The sequence below is a fragment of the Mastigoproctus giganteus genome, chromosome 6 (assembly GCF_048544385.1).
Source record: "Mastigoproctus giganteus isolate SK-2022 chromosome 6, ASM4854438v1, whole genome shotgun sequence".
NCBI classification, from domain to species: Eukaryota; Metazoa; Arthropoda; class Arachnida; order Uropygi; family Thelyphonidae; genus Mastigoproctus; species Mastigoproctus giganteus.
The window spans coordinates 183783760-183804949 of NC_143580.1; the positions used below are offsets into that span (position 1 = coordinate 183783760).

The following is a 21190-nucleotide window of genomic DNA, read 5'->3' on the forward strand; positions in this document are numbered from 1 at the left end:
AAACTTCAGCCAATTATTGTCTTTAGTCGGAAATATTTCTAACATTAAATTCATGTTTTTAATAAAATAATAAATATTCTGAAAAATATAATAAATAAGGAATTCTTCACATATATAAATGCAAAGAAGCGAAGGTCAAATCACATTGGGACTCACATGTAATTGCATCGGATAGTATTAGATATCCCAGCTGAAATTGCAGATAAACTCAACAGTAACTTTGCTTCGATATTTACAGAAGAAAAACCCTTTGTGTCAATGAGAACATATGGGAGTGAAGTGGAAAAATATGTAATTAATGACAATGCAATTAATGAATTTCACATGATTATTTAATGAAAAAACTTTCGCGCCTATAGGCGAGTAAGACTTCTGGGGTTGATGGCATATACCCTATAATTTTAAGGGAGGCGGCAAGTGAGTGCATTGAACCATTGAGGCTAATTATGAGAGCATCACTGGACTCAGGAGAGATTCCGTTGGATTGGAAAAGTGCCAATGTATCGCCAATACATAAAGACGATTCTAAGAGTGTAGTAGGAAATTGCGGAACCGGTCAGTCTAACTTCAGTAGTAGGGAAATTCATGGAGGCAATGATCAAGGGTGGAATTCAGGACCATTTAGATTGAAACGGAATTGTGAAGGATGGGCAGCATGATTTTATAAAGGGAAAATCATGTTTAAGAAATCTGGTTAACTATTTTGTCAGGGTCACTCTGCTAGATTTAGAGAGTAATTTCGACATTTTTTTATTTAGATTTTCAGCAGAGCATTTGACTCAGCCCCACATGACCGGTTACGTGAATGGTTACTTTATAAGCCAGAAGAGGCTGGAATCACAGGGAAAATCCTTAGATGGATAGCATGATGGCTTCACGGCCGGAGGCAAAGGGTTGGGATAAATGGTTATTCCTCAGATTGGGTTGATGTAAGAAGTGGGATTCCCCAAGGATCAGTATTAGGACCACCGTTGCTTTTCATTTTCATAGATGACATTGATGAAGGGATAAAGGGCGTGATGTCTAAATTTGCAGATGACATAAAGATTGGTAGAGTAGTTAATGATCACCGCCGAGCAGAGCTTCTCCAGAGTGACCTAGATAGACTTCAGGGATGGTCAGAAAAATGGCAGCTATGCTTTAATTCAGCAAAATGCAAGGTCTTACACCTGGGAACAGCAACCTCAAAATAACTTATACACCTGTTGGAGTTCAACTAAAGTCAGTAGTGGAGGAAAGGGACTTGGGAGTTACGATACGGTCAGACACGAAGTTCTCCGAGCATTGTAGACAGGTGCCTGGTGTTCTATCAATGATTTATCGAACATTTGCTAGTAGAGATAAGGACGTCACAATGCCATTATATAAAGCTATTGTTAGACCACACTTGGAATACTGTGTTCAAGTATGGAGACCGCAACTAAAAAAACAACAAGCTCCTTGAAAGGGTCCACAGACGGGTAACTCGCCTGATGAGATTGGCAAAAGGGCGTCCATAAGAGAAAAGACTTCGAATACGTGGGTTGCAGAGTTTGGAAACTAGGCACCTTAGAGGAGACTTGATTGAGGTGTTAAGGCTCTGAGAGTTAAAGTAAAATGAATGAGGACGAAATTTTCACGATTATAAATGATTCTAGAACTAGGGGCCATAATTTCAAGTTACAGGGGGAGATGTTTAGACTGGATTGCAGGAAGTTTTATTTTAGCAGGCGAGTTATAAATTGCTGGAATAAGTTAGAGATAAGGATTTCTTTGAATTTCCTCAACCACCCATGTTGAGGAAATTCAAAGGTCACCTGGATAGTTACCTACGGGAGGAGGGAAATACATAGGTTGTCTATTTGCTTTTCTTTTATTATTTATTAATTAATTTTTTTATTTAATTTTATTATTATTTTACTCATTTATTTCTTTTTCTTTTTTTTTTGCTGGTGCAGCATTAACTTAGGCTTCCTTGCACCATATGGCCATTACTAATAGTAAATAATTTGCTATAGTATTGTGTCCCGCTTTACAAATCCTGAAGAACCTGTGATAAATTTGTACGCTTCTAGGAAATACGGGGTTTCAATGCTGTTCTCTAGCTATTTTAGAATTTTGATTGCCAAGAGTTTCATCATAAATTTTATTTTAGCATCTTCACTTAAAAGATTTGCTTCTTTGCGGCATAGCGCATCTACCGCTAACTTTATAGGCATTAATGCAGATATAGCCGCAGATAATAAATTATATTCATCCTCGCAGAAATAAATACTTGAATCTAAAGCAATTAAAGCTTTCTGCACACAATACAGTATCTCAACTCAAAAAAGATTTTAAGCATGGATAATAACTGTTCCACTGAGTCTTGGAATCTAACTGCAATGAAAATTTATTTGCTAAATTCTGCTGCAGCATACTTTTGTAAATATTTATCATTTTCGGTTGGTGGTTATTAAATCACATAAAGGCGATTTTATAACCTTTATGTGATTAAATCATAAACAATTATTTTTTTAATTAGTACGGAAAAACCGGGTTTTTTTTATATCAATACTGATATTTGAATACCGGAAACAAATGACCGGGATCCCGGTATTGTAAGCCTTACTATGGATAGGATGGCTCTCATGATGGCAGTGAAACCATTCACCATGAGTGTTTTCAGGAACACGAAGAAGACGTCGGCATCTACCTTGGCCAGCCTAATCCTGGGATCTCAATCCCATTGAACATCTGTAGTATCTTCAAAAGTTGACGTATGTTACAACCTGTCCTATGTCATAATTTACGTGTTACTACCTGTCCTATGCCATAATTCACATGTTACTACCTGTCCTATGTTCTGTTACAATCAATGCAGGGGTTGGTTGTAGCATCTTCCAAAAATTATTTTGTAGTAAATAGTATGTAAACACCAATTGGCGGCTTGTGATAGCGCGTTTTTTTTTATTATTTATTTTTTATTTTATTTTTAGACAACTTTTCCTTCTAGAAGCAGCATGTTTCTTGCAAACATTAAACTGGAGTAGAGTCTGGCTCTAATAATTAATCCCGCGGTCCATATTTGCAGACACTAAATAAACTGAATATAAGTACAAAGTTTATATGACACTATTATGTATAAATAATAATTCATATTATCTTACAATCAACTTTAAAAATAAAATGAATAAAATAAATTAATGGTAGCTGTGATTTTAAGGCACTTATAAGGATTAAAAGCATACTGAACATAAAATCATTGATATCATAATCACAGAGGTACCAAAGACGCCCTTTCAAAATATTTACAAAGTATATGTATATATTTGCATTTAAAACATATATTTTTAGTTATATCTGTTATGTTTTAAAGGTGTACAAAATGCAGCACGTGACTGCTTGTCGGATGGTTTGAGGATTATAGTGGTATTTTACTGGCACCATGGAATACAAAGGGTTACGCATTTTTCTTAATTCATTTCCATACCGAGACGTCAATATGTCATTGGTACAACCAGGAATTGTACTGCAGTATAAAAATTAATTTTCTAAAACTGTCCCCGTGCAAGTACAGGTTTGGCTCAACTCTGAACATGCTTAGACATCCTCGGTTCCTTGATATTTGCCAATTTGTCATTCTGCATGTCAATCAAACTGACAGACGTAGAACGACTGGAATTACAACAGAAACGCATGTTGTTCAAATTGTCAATCAATGGACGTCACAGCCTTCACAAAGACTGTGTAGCTAAGTTTAAATGAAAAAAAAAAAAAATAATAATTAAACGAAATAATGCATTATATCACACTGTGCTATAAAATATTTTCCCATATAGTAATACCTGCTTAATCGCGGTGGATGTGCTATTAGGAAGTACCACCTTTGGCGAAACCGCTCTTGGCAAGACTGAGGTTCCATAGAAAATAGGAGATTTGAGTGAAAAACAATAAATACAGTAAACTTCATTTTTCATTACACATAAAAACTATGGCTAACAATACAATCAGCAAAAAAGACACAAACAAGGCAATGGAACAAGATCTACATCTGATCGGAATAGGGTCTAGCGTGATTCGTCACTCCATAGAACTAATTTTCATTGCGCAGTGAATCAATTGTGGCATTCCTTGTACTATGGAAGGCAGTACCGCTGATTGCAATTGGAAAGGTCTAGCTTATATAGCGCCGTTCTATGAAAACACAGGCTATGGAGACCCACACGTAGTCAGTTCGTACAGACTTCAACTCCTCTTGGCGCTTTAAGCTACTGGTCGATGTTTTGTGGGGACGCCTGACGAGATATTCATTTGTATCATCGTCTTTAGAACTAGTCTCCTTCACACTGTATATAGAAATTCCAATGCTTTGCAACTTACAGACGGGTATCCGAGTTCCTTTGATACCCTTCAGAGTATCATCTGGTCACATGGAGTGAATTTCCGCGGTTGCTGGTGCTCTCACTCTCCTATTTCATGTTATTATCACCAATATTTGACTTTGGATGGTATAAGCTTTCAGCAATTGAACGTACCGACAAGCCAGCAATGTGACATCTAATAATAATACCCTTCTCGAAATCAGTCACCTCAGCTTTACATCCCATGATGAGCACAACTAACAAGTGTGGCTCATACGCTTTCCTTTTATGCTCGACTGAGCCACTTATTTATCTAGGGAGGTCCAACGGACTACGAAAATATGGGTGTCAGATTATTTTTGGAGGACAGTGTATATATTACTGACAAGTATATCACTAGAGTACTTTCCAAAATGTGTTCAGAACCTTGGTGGTGAGTCCAATGATAATCACTCTTTAGCTGTGCCACAAATGTAACGTCTTTTTCCAAGTGTGATTGAGCAACGAAAGTTTAGGAATCACTGGGGTACTAACTAAAAAAATCTATTATGATATTAGGCCACCCGAATAATTAAATTTATATGCCGTGCTGTGTCTCTTATGTCTGTTAATTGCGTGTGTTCTATGGTCGATTTGTTTGTTTTGCTGGACGAAAAATCCCAGATTCCGGGGGGAAAAACCTTGCTAACTATGCCTGGAAAGCACATGAGCCACCACACTTGTTAGTTGTGCTCATCATGGGATGTAGAGCTGAGGTGACTGATTTCGAGAGGGGTATTATTATTAGATGTCACATTGCTGGCTTCTATTGTTCCCGGGATTCGAACCCGGGCCTTTTCCACCCGGTGTAGGGAGGAGGGTGACGATACCACTGTGCTACCGCGCAGACAATCACCGGGGTAAAGTGTAGACAAATTGTGTTTTGACTACCCATTAGATCTTCCTGTATGATCTATGGGAGGTAGGAGCTATAAACCATCAATCGCTGAATATCAGTAACATAACTCATGCAATTACTGATGCACATTCCACTTTCCCAGATGACTTTACCTTAGCCAAAGCCCATTATTAGTACAGCCTATAACAAGTAGTCCGCTACGACGAGCGTTAACTTAGTCAATCCAGTAACGTTAAATATATCGAAAATCTAAGGTAAAAATTAATGAATTACGTGAAAATTTGCTTTAATAAGTGTTTTAAAACGTCCTCATGTGTAGCACGGTTGGTGAGATCGCCAACCTCCTCACACCAGGTGGAAAAGACCCGAGTTCAAGCTTCATCGACGGTGGAAGAATTTTTATGGGCCTTTTTCACGTGGCTGAGTAAGTCGGTATTGGGCGAGGATAGCATGTTCTCTCCCCCCCCCCAAGAAACCAGCAAATAGACCTCCGAACCCAAGCAATTTACGGACAAATATATACAGAGCAATAATGCTTTAATCGCCGATGCTCCTACAACAGTGTGTTTTAAATGACACGGTAACTTTTTTTTTTAAAATCTCCTTTATCAGCAAAAATAAATCGCCCACTACGAATAAAGATTATTCATACTTGCATTTAATCTGGAAACAGACTTTACCTTGTTTCGTTTTTATTACACTTTCAACTTGATGTTGAAAGTGTAATAAAAGTGTGCAAGGCTCTGAATTTGCTAGCTCGAATGATGCATCGATGGCATTATAAAACCTGTTAATTATCTCAGGAGCTGGAATTTATAAGTTTTCCTTCTTCATTTTCTTTAACATACTGATATAGTACTGTTTGGAGGCAGCAAAGGAAGTAAGCAAACCCTTAGCCATAATTATGAGAGCTTCCTTGGACTCAGGGGAGGTACCCACAGACTGGAGATGTGCAAATGTCACCCCAATTCACAAAGGAGGATCAAAGGCTGACACAAGTAATTATAGACCTGTGAGTTTAACTTGTTCCAGGAAATTAATGGAGGCACTAGTAACGAAGCACTGCAGGATCATTTAGACAAGACTTCAGCTATAGCTCGGACACAGCATGGTTTTGTTAAGGGGAAGTCTTGCCTGACCAATTTGATTGGATACTATGATGCAGTCACAAAGGAACTGGATGCAGGGAATAACTTTGATATTATATACTTGGATCTTAGAAAGGCTTTTGATACTGTTGCACATGGAAGACTGCTGCACAAATTGGAGCAGTGTGGCATTGGAGGCAAATTGCTGCTGTGGATAAAGGGGTGGCTGAGGGGGAGAAGACAGAGTGGTAATCAATGGACACTGCTCGTCGTGGACTAATGTTATTAGTGGAGTCCCTCAGGGCTCAGTGTTGGGTCCATTATTGTTTTCTGTATTCATAAATGATATTGATGAGGGTATATCAAGCTTAATGTCAAAGTTTGCAGACGATACAAAGGTTGGCAGGGTTGTCAAGGACACTACACTGCTGCAACAGGATCTGGAAAGGTTGAGCAGATGGGCTGAGAGGTGGCAAATGAAGTTTAACATTGACAAATATAAAGTACTACACATGGGAAACAGCAACCCCAGAGCAACGTATCAACTCTGTGGTACTACACTGACAGTGGTAGAGAATGAAAGGGACCTGGGGGTGGTTGTGCAGGCAGATATGAAGTTCTCTGAGCAGTGCAGACGGGCTGCAAGAGTAGCTCATGGTGTATTGTCAATGATATAGGAATTTTTCTAACAGGGATAAGGAGGTGATTATTCCCTTGTATAAAGCAATGGTCAGGCCACACCTAGAGTACTGTATACAGGTCTGGAGGCCTCATTTCAAGAAGGATGTAGAGCTGCTGGAACGAGTACAGAGAAGGGCAACAAGATTAGTGAATGGAACAAATTGGTGCTCTTATGAAGAAAGGCTTAAGTTTTGCAAATTACAGTGTCTGGAGACTAGGCACCAGCAAGGTGATCTGATAGAGGTGTATAAAGCCTTGAATGGTTTGAGCATGCTCAATGCTGATGGGATTCTTCCTCTCGTTCAGAATAATCACCTGAGAGGGCATAAATTCAAATTGAGGAAAGACAGATGTAGGACAGACGTGCGGAAATTTGCCTTTAGCCAGCGGGTGGTTGGTTGGTGGAACAGACTTCCATCCCTTGTCGTGGAAGTTGATAGCCTAAATAAGTTTAAGGCTCAGTTGGACAGGTATTTTGAACAGAGGGGTGAAGTGGAAGTGGTTTTTTTTTTTTTTTTTGGCTGATGCTGCATAAGCTTGCTTTCTTGCATCAAATGCCTCTACTAATGCTAATGTTTGTTTAGCAGCACCTGTGGTTGCCCACAACTTCACTCTTTGCTCCTCTGTGAAGCAACGAGAACTCTTTAAAGGCCAGAAATGTGCATAACTTGTGGTGTTGAGTTGCATTGTTCTTCTGGTGAGACTCCACGTTGCCCAAGCTTTCCATGACAGGATAGAAAAAAAAAAAAGTGTGAGCAGGAGCAATTTGAGAGTGGAAGTTAAAGCAGGGAGAGCAAAGAGAGAAGTCATCCTCCAGTTGAGTGGGGAAAGGGGAAGAGCATTTCACATCCCTGAGTTGGGGAGCCAACCCAACTCATGGAAAGTAAGAAGGATTGCAGGGCAATGGCTGTGCAAAAATAGTGCCAATTTGGCCTAGGACACCTGGGGATGTCCCAAGCCTAAAGAAGGTGACAGACATAACTGGACAAATGTCAGTCATACCTGTTCCACAAGGATTCGGGTGGAATCTTACCCTGGATGGGATAGCAGCTAATCTTGCACCCTGAGATGAGGATGCCTGCAATGTCCCACATCAAGTTATGCAAATGGCATCCTATCCTATGCAGATTTGCAAAGATCCCAAACCCTGAAGTCAGGGTGCAGCAGATCCCACACTGGGGCCAGTATCAGCAGTGAAGGTATTTCCATGTCCAGGAGGATGCCAACAGAATACTGACTGGGAGTGGCAGCTGTATAGGACAGTGACAAGTGTTGAAAGTTTGCAATTTGAGATGTCGCATCCTTTGGGGATGGAGATTTGCTCTTCTCAGGCATCCTGTGCAAAGGTTGAGAAGCAAGTACAATTGTCCTTGTCTGTAACAAAGGATTCCTCACTGTGAGGAAGAGAGTGGAGTTCCATGAGCATTTTTTGCTTGTAGGTGGGTGATATTGATAGCAATGATAGAGCACACACTCCTAATGTTCAAGAACATAATGGATCCTCTGCAAGTACATTAATTCCAATGCTTTGCAACTCCTAGAAGTTGCAAAGGCTTCTTTTCAGCTTACAATAGCTGTAAAGAAGCCACATTTCTAAGATATTCCTTGAGCAACATAATGCATATGTAAACAGTGTTGCCTGAAGATAATAAAGCACTCAAAACCTACATTGGCATTGTTTATTTTCGAATTGGAAATATGTACATAATGGGGTCAAACACTTCGTGGTATTTTCTTACCACTTCTTCAATGACAGAAATCTTTGCAATATCATCACAAAAGATCACTTCAGTCACAAGAACTTGTGATGGTGATATTGCAGACATCTCTCACTAGAGAAGTGGTAAGGGAATACCACAAAACGTTTGACACCATTATGTACATATACCCAATTTAGAAATAAACATAATACCAACATAGGTTTTGAGTGCTTTTATCTTCAAACAAACCAAATTTCTTTCTAATAACCTTCTTTTGGAATTTTTAATAGTTCCTGCATTACCTTTTGAGTTGCTACAAATCTTTGAAAGGGGTTTTGATCATGGAGAAAAAATTGCATGGAATTAAATCCAGTATCAAGTGATCCCCCATCCAGTGAAATATGATAGATGGAGGGGGCTACATGACAGTGCTTCTCAAGAAGTGGAAAGGAAATTCCATTTTCTTTTAACGGAAAGTGCTAGGTGTATTGTCATGATGCAAATGACAATTTTCTAAAGCCCACTTTTCTGCCTATTTTCTCTAAAGAGTATTGTACAATCCTCAGTGATCACTCTTTAATCATGTGGAAGAAATTCATAACAATGCTCTGTGAGTCATAAAATATAAGTACATGCGTCACATTTGATTAATGTCTCACTCTTTTGGATCTTGGAGGAGATGCAATCTTCCATCAAGAAGATTGGGCCTTTGTTTCTGGCCCACTATAACATCCACATTTTTTTACCAGTAATAATGGAAGAAAAAGTGGTCAGCACAGCAAACATCCAGAGATGCAAGAACTCTTTGTGATCATCAGTCAGGATGCAAGGCACAGACTTTGTTGAAACTGCTTGCATTACAACTGATTAACACATCCCCTAAGAAATACCAATTTTTACTAGCATTTTCAGCTGGTTAAGCACTGAACATGCAGTAGGATACGAAGCAGTAACGAACACAATTGAATGGACTACAGCATTTTCATAAATGTTTATATGCAAATTAGGATATGTTAAATATTGTATCAATTTGCATATAATCAATGAGAGCACTTACTCCACATTTTTATAACATTGGATCAAATTCCTCACTGTCATTCCTTTTTTCCTCCTTTCAGTTTCAACTGAGTTTGTTACCAATTAATTTGCAAATTATCAATTACAAAAAGCAATTGATTATTCAATCATGCATGTCATTAGTATGAAGCAGGATCAGATCCTGAGCAAGAGTGATTAAATCACTGGTATGAAGTTTAAAGGTAGCCAGTGCAAATATTGTCTTTGATAGGCATGCTCTCCTTAAACTTTGCAAATCACCAAGAAGCTTTTGAATGGCATCTCCAAAAGCTGTTATTAACATCTTATGGGTTTCTGTTAGGTTTCTCCCTAATTTTAAACAAAATATGATGAAATTCACCCCAGTAAAATCTTTTTTAAAATGCAACAAAACACAAGTCACCCATTCACAATACACACTAATTTAGACTGCAGTAAATGGGCAATTAATGCATTGCTTTTTCTCAACAAGTCACTTCATGTTGCAACAAGTCAATTCACAATGCTGTCACAATTTCATGATAAAATCAGTTGCAGAACTTTAATTACACCTTGTATATGTTAGTATTCAGATGTTCTTCAGCATATTTCTAGTAGGTACAACTTTTTTTTTCCCTTTTCAATGAAATTTATTTCAAAGCATAAGTTAAGATATCAATTGCAGTATTTAAAAAGTTTAAGGCAATAAATATTATGTAAAAGTTAGTACAAATGCATAATATTAGTACACAGCTAAACTCTGAATTAGCAAAATTTTTTGCAACGGTGGCATTGTTTAAGTACTAATATGATACATTTGCACTAACTTGTACATAGTCTAATTCTCTTGCAGCCTGAGACATAAGCCCTTAATGCAGCTTAGGCAATAAATATTTTAAAATTTGAGGGGAAACACCTTGAGAAAGAGAAAAGCAACTGGGCAAAGAATAACAACAGTTTAGGCACTTCCATAGCCAGGTGGGAAGGAGCAGCAGTGCATAGCACACTCGTCTTGATTAGACTGGGGTTCAAGCCCATCACCACCACCAAATACGGACGATGTGGAAAGGTCAGGGAATGACCACCGCATATACCAGAGCAATATGGCCTAAGTTGCTAATGCTCCTAAAAACCAAATAACAGTTCAAGAGAGAATTTTTTTTAATAAAAACATGCTTTCCCTTTTCTATGTATATATAACAGAGCAACTGCAGAAGTATTTCAGTGTGGTGCTCACTAGTAGCTATACATTGTGTACATATTTTCAAAAACTAACTCTGAACATTATCCCAGCAGGTATATATTGATTTATACAGGGCATCTCAATATGCATTTGTTTAGAAAGTATGAAGTGGGATTTGTCAAATCTTACTTTTTTGCCAATTGTCTGAAGTTACTGATCCACTACAGTCATCTGGTTACCATAGGCCATCAAGAATTGGCTCAAGCAATCACTTGGATGTGCTGATCTCAGGACATATGTAAAACAGCACAAATTGTACATATCCATTCACCATAGAAGAGTGAAAGACATAATAATGAATACATCAACTTAAATGTCCTGAACTGTCTCTGCAATGAATATCCACCATAGACAATTTAGAGCATTTAACATAACAATCAAAATGACCAGACATTTTGCAGCATTATAGCCCCTTTTTCTTTGTTGCTAACTGTGATAAGCATTTAGGTGGGAGTGAAAGGATATGTATATTGGCTTCTGCTCACTGGTAAGAAGATTATGGGTTGGAAGTACCAGAGGATGTCCTCTGGTACCGCACTGGAAAAAAAAAAAAAAAAAAATTATCTATTATCAAAGAGGGATAGCTATACTGGAGGAATAGCTAACCCACTTCTATTGATCTCAAAAGTACCATTGTAGTCTTAATACATAAAAACCTCCAACAGCATGGCATAAAAGAAATGTAAGCATTTGTCTTGTTTTAAGACTGAAAAAGTAGCTTTCTCAAGGTTATCCATAATTACTAGTGCCACTATGTTTATATCATTTAAGATTATCTCATATATAAATTTTACAGTGGCAGAAAGTGAAACTACTATTACTTTTTTTTTTCCCACTTTGATCAGTTATTTCTTTGGCTATTCATTACAGTTTTAATCTTTAAAGTAATGCTCCAGTACAAGAAGTTCTGTTCATTCATCCATCTATTTTTAAGATATCATTGTTCTTGTAAGTAGGATCACACAGTAACTGACAAGATCCTAATTGCAGTTTTACTGACAACCTAGTAGTTAATATTACTCCATGACCAATCAATATTTCTGCATCCTGAATAACATTAACTAGCTTTTGTCTTAAGCCTGTCACATATCTTCTCAAAAGGTAAACCCCCTCCCCTTGGAAAATTCTTCCTGCTAGGACAAGACTGGCCATAAGCAATCATGTATATAAAGAGATTTATCTGAATTTGGCTACTGACTACTCATTGGTAGAATAAATTTCCCTCTATATAATTCAGTGTTAGAAGCAATTACCCTAATAGTTTTATTTATGATAAACTGAATTTTTTTAGGACTGCATTTTGTTAACATTATGCATATGTTTTTTTATTCAAGTACAGTATTTCTTACTTCACACTTAAGTCTGAAATGATTTGTAAAGCTCTACAAGTTCATGTATAAGTACAAGTCAGCTATCTCAAACATGAGTACAATCAAGCAGCAACATGCACTTAAAGGCCAAACTAAAGATGACAAGTTTGGCCTTTAATGAATTAAATTAATGAAAATATTTAATGCATTTATACCAGTTTTGTTTCTTTTATTTTCATTATATCAAATAATTACATTCTTCTATAAAAATAATTCTGTTATAATACTGTTTTTACTTTGTATTTTTTAATCTGAAAAAAAATAGTTTTTGTCGGTTTTGTTTGGTAAGCTGTTGATTTAATATGCTAATAAAATATTTTCCACTGTTTAATGGATATAAGTGCCCACTTATTTCCTGAAAATTAGAACTTACAGAAACTCATGCCCAATGTTAACAAGTTTCTCCTTGCTTCCCTTCCAAGCTCTGAATACATCTATACTGGAATAATTTATGTAAAAACATTTCAGTATGTTTGATTACTTTAAATGTCTTGAGTAAGTGTAATCAAACAGATACTGGGAACCTATGGCTTCAGATTAGAAAACCTTTTTCCTTCCTTATATACAGCAGCAGAGTTATTAACACATTTTTGGTCCAAAAGAGGATGCTGTGAACCCATTTAATGGATATAAGTGCCCACTGAAACAAGCAAATTTATTATCTACCAGAAAAATTTTTATTCAGCATTTATTAAAGATTTGATTTTATCCACTTAAAAGAGCTTTTCTTTTTAAACTGAATTCAATCCAAGATACATTGAAAGCATACAATATCAATACCAAGAGTGATAGATCTATTCTAAGATAGTGTTCTAAATCTTTCTGAACATGATTGTCAAAAAAAAAAAAAAAAAAACTGTTTTTGACATTGTTTGATTTTTTTAAGGAGCATTAGCAACTAAGGCCATATTGCTCCAGGGATATGTGGTGTTCATTCCCTGACCTTTATGCATCCTCCGTATTTGGTGGGCACTGGCTCGAACCCCGGTCTAATCAAGAAGCGTGTGCTATGCACTGCTGCTCCTGCCCACGAAGGTGCCCATTTTTTTGACAAATGCAGTCAGTGATTCAACTGAACCAGGGTGTCATGTCAATAGTAAACTGGTATGACTACTTTTGTCTGATGGAAATCATGAATTTATAATTAAAATTCAACCAAGTAAGATGCAAGCTTAATTTTGCATCGCAGTTAGCAGCTAAATAGGGTTTATACTCTTCTTATAAGTACAATCAAGTGTCCACATAATCAGCACAGTAAAACAGATTTGTTAAATTTTTTTTTTTTACAGCTGCAGAAAGTATTAATGTAATCATTTCATACATCACTCATTTCAATATTTACACTATTAAGTATAATATTTCAATATTATACTATAATAGTATAAAAAATATACAATTTTTTATACTATTAAGAAGAGCATGTTATTGTAGTTTGGCATCATTATTTATAAACAAAGTAATTTTACTAACTAGTTTATTACATTTCTGACAACCAGTCCAATCAACCCAGTGCAAACTGACTGGGTGACATCACTGAGCTTAGGAAAAACCTGATAATCGATTTAAGACAGTATAGATTCCTCTTATATCTTAGTTTGGGTCACTAACAAACATCAACATTTGTTAATGATCCAAAGTTATGGAGAAAAAAAAAAAAGTTAATTTCAGCAAAATTAAGAGGATCTTCTGAAGCAATCAGAAATCTGATTTTGATAGTTGACTCAGCAAATCTTCCTGCATTAAATTTATCGATGTTTAACAACCATAGTTTAATACCTAAAAAAGATAGGTTATTTTAATGAAAAGGTAGGTTAAGTCAGTTTCAATGGGAGGGTGGGGGTTATTTCAGGTTAAAGCTTTAGTTAAAATAAACTAGATTTTTTAATTACAAAATCATTAAAAATGTTTTAATTCCTGCAAGGCTTTTGATATTCATGTTTTAAAATTCCAGGAGAGCTTTTAGAACACCAAAACTACAAAAGTGACATCCATACTGTTTTATTCCATCCCATGGCAATAGCAAAAAACCATTTATTAATAAATACTGAACCTTGCAAATTCAAGTGTTAGCAGCAGCAGTCTCTGTGTGTGTGTGTGTGTGTGTGTGTGTGCGCGCGCGCACACGCAGAAGCTTATGTAACATTCAATTCTATTTGTGAAAATTAAATTTATGATTTCAGAGCTTTCAATTCAAAAGTTGAAAACTCTAAATGGAAAGTCTCGTGGGACAGAATCATTCGTTTGCAACTGTTGAATATTATGTTTTTGGTAAAGAATGAATTAGTGTTACTTAATGACCTAACTTATTAGTTAGACCAGTAAAGATCTGGAAGCATATAATATTTCTGAGTATTCAGTTTTAATTTAAATTTTTATTTATTTAAATAACCATTTTCCATACAGAAGTGTTATGCCTAAAAGTTAATTAAAACTGATAATTTTATCATTTATATGTTCAGAAAGTATAAGTCTAATCTCTTCTTTTGTAAATACAAAAGAAAACTGGAGCCTAAAATTGCAAAAAAAGATTAAATTTATCTGTAGATGTAACATTTTGAAGGACAGCACCTAAAATTATATTCATCTCAGCTGCCATTTAGTGATAATTTAAAACATCTGAAAAAAAAATGTATTTGTATTCATTTGTGTATTTTATATTAATTTCTTGGAAACTGTCAGTATTATTGTTATGAATATATTCTGTTTTTCAACAGTAAAAAAAATTTACAAACTTGGTATTCCAAAGTAAGATGTTTCATAAACAAATTTATTCTGTGATAAAATCCTAATTTACACAATTTGTGACTATACAGTCCATTTTTTTTTCTTTGCAAAGTTATATCTTTTGCCGACATTTAGGCCATTACATTAATGCAGTTATATCAGGTACTTTTTAAATGGTACTTGGGACTTTGTATGCTCTGCTTTACAATATCAATATTGAATCTTAAAATACAATTCCCTCTTTACAGGCAAAATCACAAGAACTAGGAAATAGGAAAATAACTGCATGCTTCAGCATATGTTTCTACTTAAATCAGAGCCAGACACCAGTGATTACTACCGAATGTGTTTAATATTGCTAAGTTACAGCTGACATGAAGAACTTACCCTGGACAGACACATATTTGAACACATCTGTCTCAATACTTAGCAATGAAAGGTTTCCACAAACTTCAGAGAGAAAAACTGGTCATTGTGCATCTGAGCGGCTGTATTTATTGAGTTCATCTCAAGTCTAGTTCAGAAAGAAGATGGACGATGATGACTGTCCTTTTCAAACACAAATACATGTCTCCATCCATCTCACGTGCAGCCCTCTTCTGCCCACAAAATTCTGCTCAGGCCTCCTGTCTTTCAGGCAGCATAGACACATGATGCAACAAAATGGTGAACAGCTATATCCACACAGCAGAACATGGTGCCTCACAAAAGCCTCACCCTAACCTGCTAATAAAAATAAAAACTGTGAAGTAAAGTCTTAGCTTTACTTTTGTTTTTAGGTTTAATTCAGAAAACACAGAAAAGCAAGTGATATATATATATAAAAAAAATCTTTGCTTTGTAATTAAGATTATATATAAAGTATGGGATTGGTGGGGGGAGGGGGAAAGAAAGTCCACAACCTAGAAATAGTCTCCAAATACAGAATTACATATTTACAGAGGGATATTCTTGAATGCTCTGGCCTACCACAAAGTATTTAATCAACTTTAAGTCAGCTTAAAGGAGAGAGAGAGAGAGAGAAAGAAAGAAAGAAAAAAAAATTACACACACATTATATATATAAAGAACAATATTCCTTAATTTTTTGAATTTTGTCGAACCCAATTCTCATGAATAACATCATTTTTACCCTGAAGTGCTCTTCCAACTATGTTCCGTAGCACAAGAAACGGGTAATCTGAAGGAGCTATTATCTGAAGAATTGGGTGGGTGTGATATTACTTTTATAACTGATAGTACATTTTGAAATTGTGGACCATCTCTACAGCAGAGTAATAACATCTGAGTTTTGTACATGGTCACCAGCTTGGTATGAATCCTGGGCAAGTTTCACAAGAATTCCCTTTACACAATTCACCCTCTTGATCTGCATTTAAACCTTTTTGTACCCATTTTACTTAAATTTTTTCATACTCTTTTTTCTTTATAGTGGCAGCTGCAAGATTTTCTGAAAGGTGGTGCAGGAACTAAAGCAGTGTTCCAGAATCACTGAACTTTAATCATCATGTAGCAGTTGGGTGTCCTAGATAGTCTATCTAGGACTACCACTGTTTATGGTCAATGACAGACTCATTCAAAGATATTTAGTGTCTTTGCTATGTAGCAGTAATGTCATGAACAGCAATGTTTTCCATGGTTCATGCAGTCATGAATTTAGGACCTGCATTCACATTTGGTTATTATGCCCATTTAGAATTCAGCATCAGTTCTTGATAGTATGTGTGATGGACAATCACCACAGTCACTACCACATCTTCAGAACAAATGTGAGAAACATTTGCTTCAGTCCTTTCAGAAAACACTATACAATAGTGAATGGTGTTCTTTTAAAAATGCTATATTTGTCAAAACCAGCAATTCCACAAAACCTAAAAATTGGATTAGATGGACATAAATGTTTAACATTGCATTTATTTTATTTTTAAATAAAAAATATGGTAAGGTAGAAGCTTTTCTAATTTCCCTTTATTACTGAAGTAATAAAGGCAGAAAATGTTGGCATCAAAAATTATAATTGCATTCACATTTAATAGGGCTGGTGCCACATTTACAAAAAGGTAAAAACACCAAACTGATCCACTTTGCTCTTTTTGCATTTGTGATGATGTAACAGCAAGATCACAAATCACTAAAGAAAACATCTACAAAACAGTTATTTGACTATTCTGTAATAAATGGATTCTAAACTTTATACAGATAAAATACTTTACACAGATAAAGTGTTTTGAATAAAAGTTTACTTATTCATTCCAAGGTGATGAATAAGTTATTTACAATAAGGTGATGCTGGTGAGGTTTTATTCTTTTTAATTTATAGTTTCTAAATTTTAAACAAAGAATCAACAACAATTTCAAATCTTGCTCTGAGCAAAACTGTCTCTGGCTGCCACTGGTTATATTACAAGCATGGTCCAACCACGAATTTACAAGTCTTCATACAAACTTCATGCTCCTTCCTCCAAATTGTCATTTTCCTGCCATGCTGAATCTCCTACACCAGAAGGGAGGGGGAAAAAAAAACTTCCACTTCCCACTGCTATACCAGCTAACACTATCTCTATCTTTCTCTGGGGTGGGTGAGCAAATAAAGTAACATGCAACCATATCGCATGTATACATTTACAATGCATACTGTTTTTTTCTCTATAAAACATTGTGAACTCTTTAATTTGGGCTATATAAAAAGTACTGTATCTGGTTGTCAAAGGTGAACTGTGTGACACCCATACATTAATCATCTGCATTGTTTTATTTGAAATCTACAATAATGAATTATTAATGTTCTTATACATGGCTTCTTCATAAATTACTAGTTAAATTATTAATATACAGCCTACAAAGATTATATTAAACAAGATATTCTAACATTATATTGGGGCACTAAAGAAAATAAAATTTAAACATTCTTGCATTATTCACATAGGAAAATGCTGAAGGACATATTTTAGACAGAGCATATCTAATATAAAAGCTCATGGAGAGGGGAGAAAAAGTTTAATATTAATCTACTTATTTCTGTGTAAACATTCAGTTGTAGGCATGTATGAAATACATTGCCCACAAAGCCTCTTAATGTTCGATGTCATCTTCCTAGATTTCAACCAAATTCCAAATAAAAATCACCACTCTGCAGTTATTTTGCATCTGTCTCTACAAATGCTAGAGTCAAATCAGAGTTAGCCCTGTGCAAGGGCTACTAGGTCTATTAAAAAGTCTCTTGCAATATGAAAAGCACCTTTTTCCTTTAAGGTATCACTAACAGATACCAAATTTAAGCAAATCCATACTTATCCCCTTTATGTGTCTCCCTATGATGATACTATAAAGTTGCTTACCTTAATTCAACCTGCAGCAATCCAATGAAAATAGCTTCTTAAATCAGTTTTACTGCACTTTCAATTACTTGAGAATTAAGTTAAATCTTAATTGAAATGAATCTGCAATAGTAACATATTCATTCAAACAGCAATTCAACTATCAGTTTGTGGCACACTCATCCCAGTTACCAGCTATAAGACCCTCTGCATTATTTTTATCCAAAGCTGAGATGTGATGCTCACACAGCATACCAACATAAGCAATTTAACACCTTATGCTGGGCAGTGAAACTGCACTTCATATCAATAGTGATATGATACCACTATCTGATATCTACAAATCAGTTTATTCTGTAATTTTATACACTGCTGAAATTTGGGTATCTGCTTTGCCCTCAACTTCAGAAACTGGTGTATGCATGGGAATATTGAAAACTGGAATGGGCCACTCTTAAGCATTGCCACCCTCCTCAACTGAGAATCACTGACATGGCCAAGCATCTAAATATAACCAGGCTCCCAAATTTAATTGACATCAGATGTTTAATGTCAATCCCAGATGTTCACAGGCATGATAAATGTCAAACATCTGAGATTTCTGTCAGTGGCACAATCCTCTACCATCCTTGTGGTGTAATCCCACATTTATCCTGAAACAATCATCTGAAACTGATAGTTTATCTGCACGGGCACTTCCAAAAATAGTCACTCCTGCAACTTGGGATTGACTTGCAGATAATAACTATTCATAAGAAATACCACTGCATTCTCCTAGAATAGGATCACATCTGTACAACTAGAATATTGTTGAAATTGTGGTATAAACTGCCAGATTATCTGATGAAGAAATCAGCCATCCACATTGCCTGTTCATGCTGTATAGTAATTACAGAACAGCAACTGCATTTCATCTGCTGTTTGTTGGATCAAAATTCTTGTTTTGGATTTTGATTCATCTTCCCTATCATATCTTTTACAGTGGTGAGCAAAACAATGTTTTCTTTGATTTCCTTTTATTATATATAAATTTTTAAAATCAAATTTGTGTAACTAATTTTTGGGCTTTTTTTGTTTTTATCCTGGCCACAAATAAATACTCCCATACTTACACCATAAATACTACCTCCCCAATTTTATGTATTAATCACATTTAATTCTACTTAAATTTAATACTCCAACCATGTCACCATGAGTAATATTGTTTCTATATTGTGTATTATCTGTACTGTATTTAGCAACAATAAAGACTACACTAAAAAAAAAACAACAAAAAATAAATTTTGTTATACTTCTGCAATGAAAATTGTGATTCTAGGGGAAGTAAACGCGTTGATTACAAAAATCACCATAAAATGTCTATCACATTTACATCAAGAGATGCATCAACATTTAATGTTAAAATAAAGGGATAAGTATAATTCAAGTTTGTAATACAAGTGTAAAAAAAAAAAGTTCTCTATAACTCATTTAAACATTGGAAAAAAAAATCAGCATACCTATAATTAACCTTAAAAAAGGTCTGCTACCAAGGGATTTTCTCCTGTATTCCTGCTTACTCTTCCATACAAGGAACCAGCAGCCAGCCACCCATCATTACAGGATCCAGGTGACCTTGGTACTGCTTTTTCCATAATGGAAATGTCTTGATGAAACTGCTCCTCTTGTGCATCATTCACATCTCCCACATTTTCAGGGGAAAATTAGACTGGAATGAAGAAAATTAATTCAGCAACATTCGACAGCCCATGTTTTTGTAGCACTTGAGTAAATTAGACAACATTTCAGTTTTCTTCTTTCCTATTTCTGCCCAAATTAGTTTTCTAATTCGAGGTCCTATGAAAATTCCTTCCTTAAGTTTTGCATATGTGAAATTAGGAAACACTTCAAGTATACAAATCCATTACCTTCATGAAATTTTTCATCACTCCAAATCTGATGTGCAGGGGTGGAAGAAGAATTTTGTTTGATTGCACTAAAGGAATATATTTTACACTACATTGTCCTCATATGAACTCTTCCTGCTTGTCCCAATGTTGCACAACGTAATGTTGTTCTGTTGCACGGCTGTCCCACAAACACAAAAAAACAATATTTTGTGAAATCCCCCTGCAAACCTTAAGATCACTGCATATGTTCCAACCATAATCCTGGTATTTCATAGCATGTAGAACCTTAAACATGCTTTCATGATTAATTCCAACTGAATGAAACACAGGAAGTGATGGAAATTCATTGTCATTATGAAGCAAAAATGCTTTTAAACTTAGTTTTGAGGCATCTATGAATAAACACCACTCATACAACTTGTGCAGGACACCTAGTTCTTTCAGAACTCTGATAATGTCTTTGGAGGAAGGAATAAAAAAAAGAAAAAAGTCCTCCATAGCAAAATATTTCAAAAACTTTTCATGTCTTTTTCGAGACACTGAAATCTTTGTTCCTGCTGCATGTTTATTCCACTGCAGTAACCTAGAACCTACCAATTCAGCTTTCTTTGCAAATCTTGAACCAAATCATTCAACTCATCTTGTTTGATTAAATGTACCTCACTACCTGAACTTACTGGCTGATAGTAAGTATCTTGTGAAGTGGAGGCTTCCGAGGAATACTCAACGTGAACAACATCTTCCCCACTACTCAGCATTAGCTTATATCTGTTAAAATAAATCAGTATGTCATATATAACTGGCTAGATTATGCAAAATTGGCATATTTTGGTAAAATGCAATTCCCTCTACATTTAATAACTGTGATGTGATACTATCATGGTGATTTTTGAAATCCAAGAATAAAAATTAGTTAAAAGTAG

General features: G+C 35.7%; 1 protein-coding gene across 5 annotated transcripts in view; it reads right to left on the minus strand.

The window, feature by feature from the left end:
• Window positions 1–15083: 15083 nt before the first annotated feature.
• LOC150084799 (uncharacterized) overlaps window positions 15084–21190 on the minus strand; it is a 266830-nt gene continuing 260723 nt past the window's right edge. For 4 of the 5 annotated variants that reach the window (XM_090376617.1, XM_090376615.1, XM_090376614.1 and 1 more), the window contains one exon: window positions 15084–15787. In XM_090376617.1, coding sequence (XP_090232743.1) covers window positions 15764–15787 — 24 coding nt within the window. In that variant the 3' untranslated portion in view covers window positions 15084–15763. The remainder of the gene's footprint in view (window positions 15788–21190) is intronic. The other variant, XM_090376616.1, reaches the window with a different exon arrangement.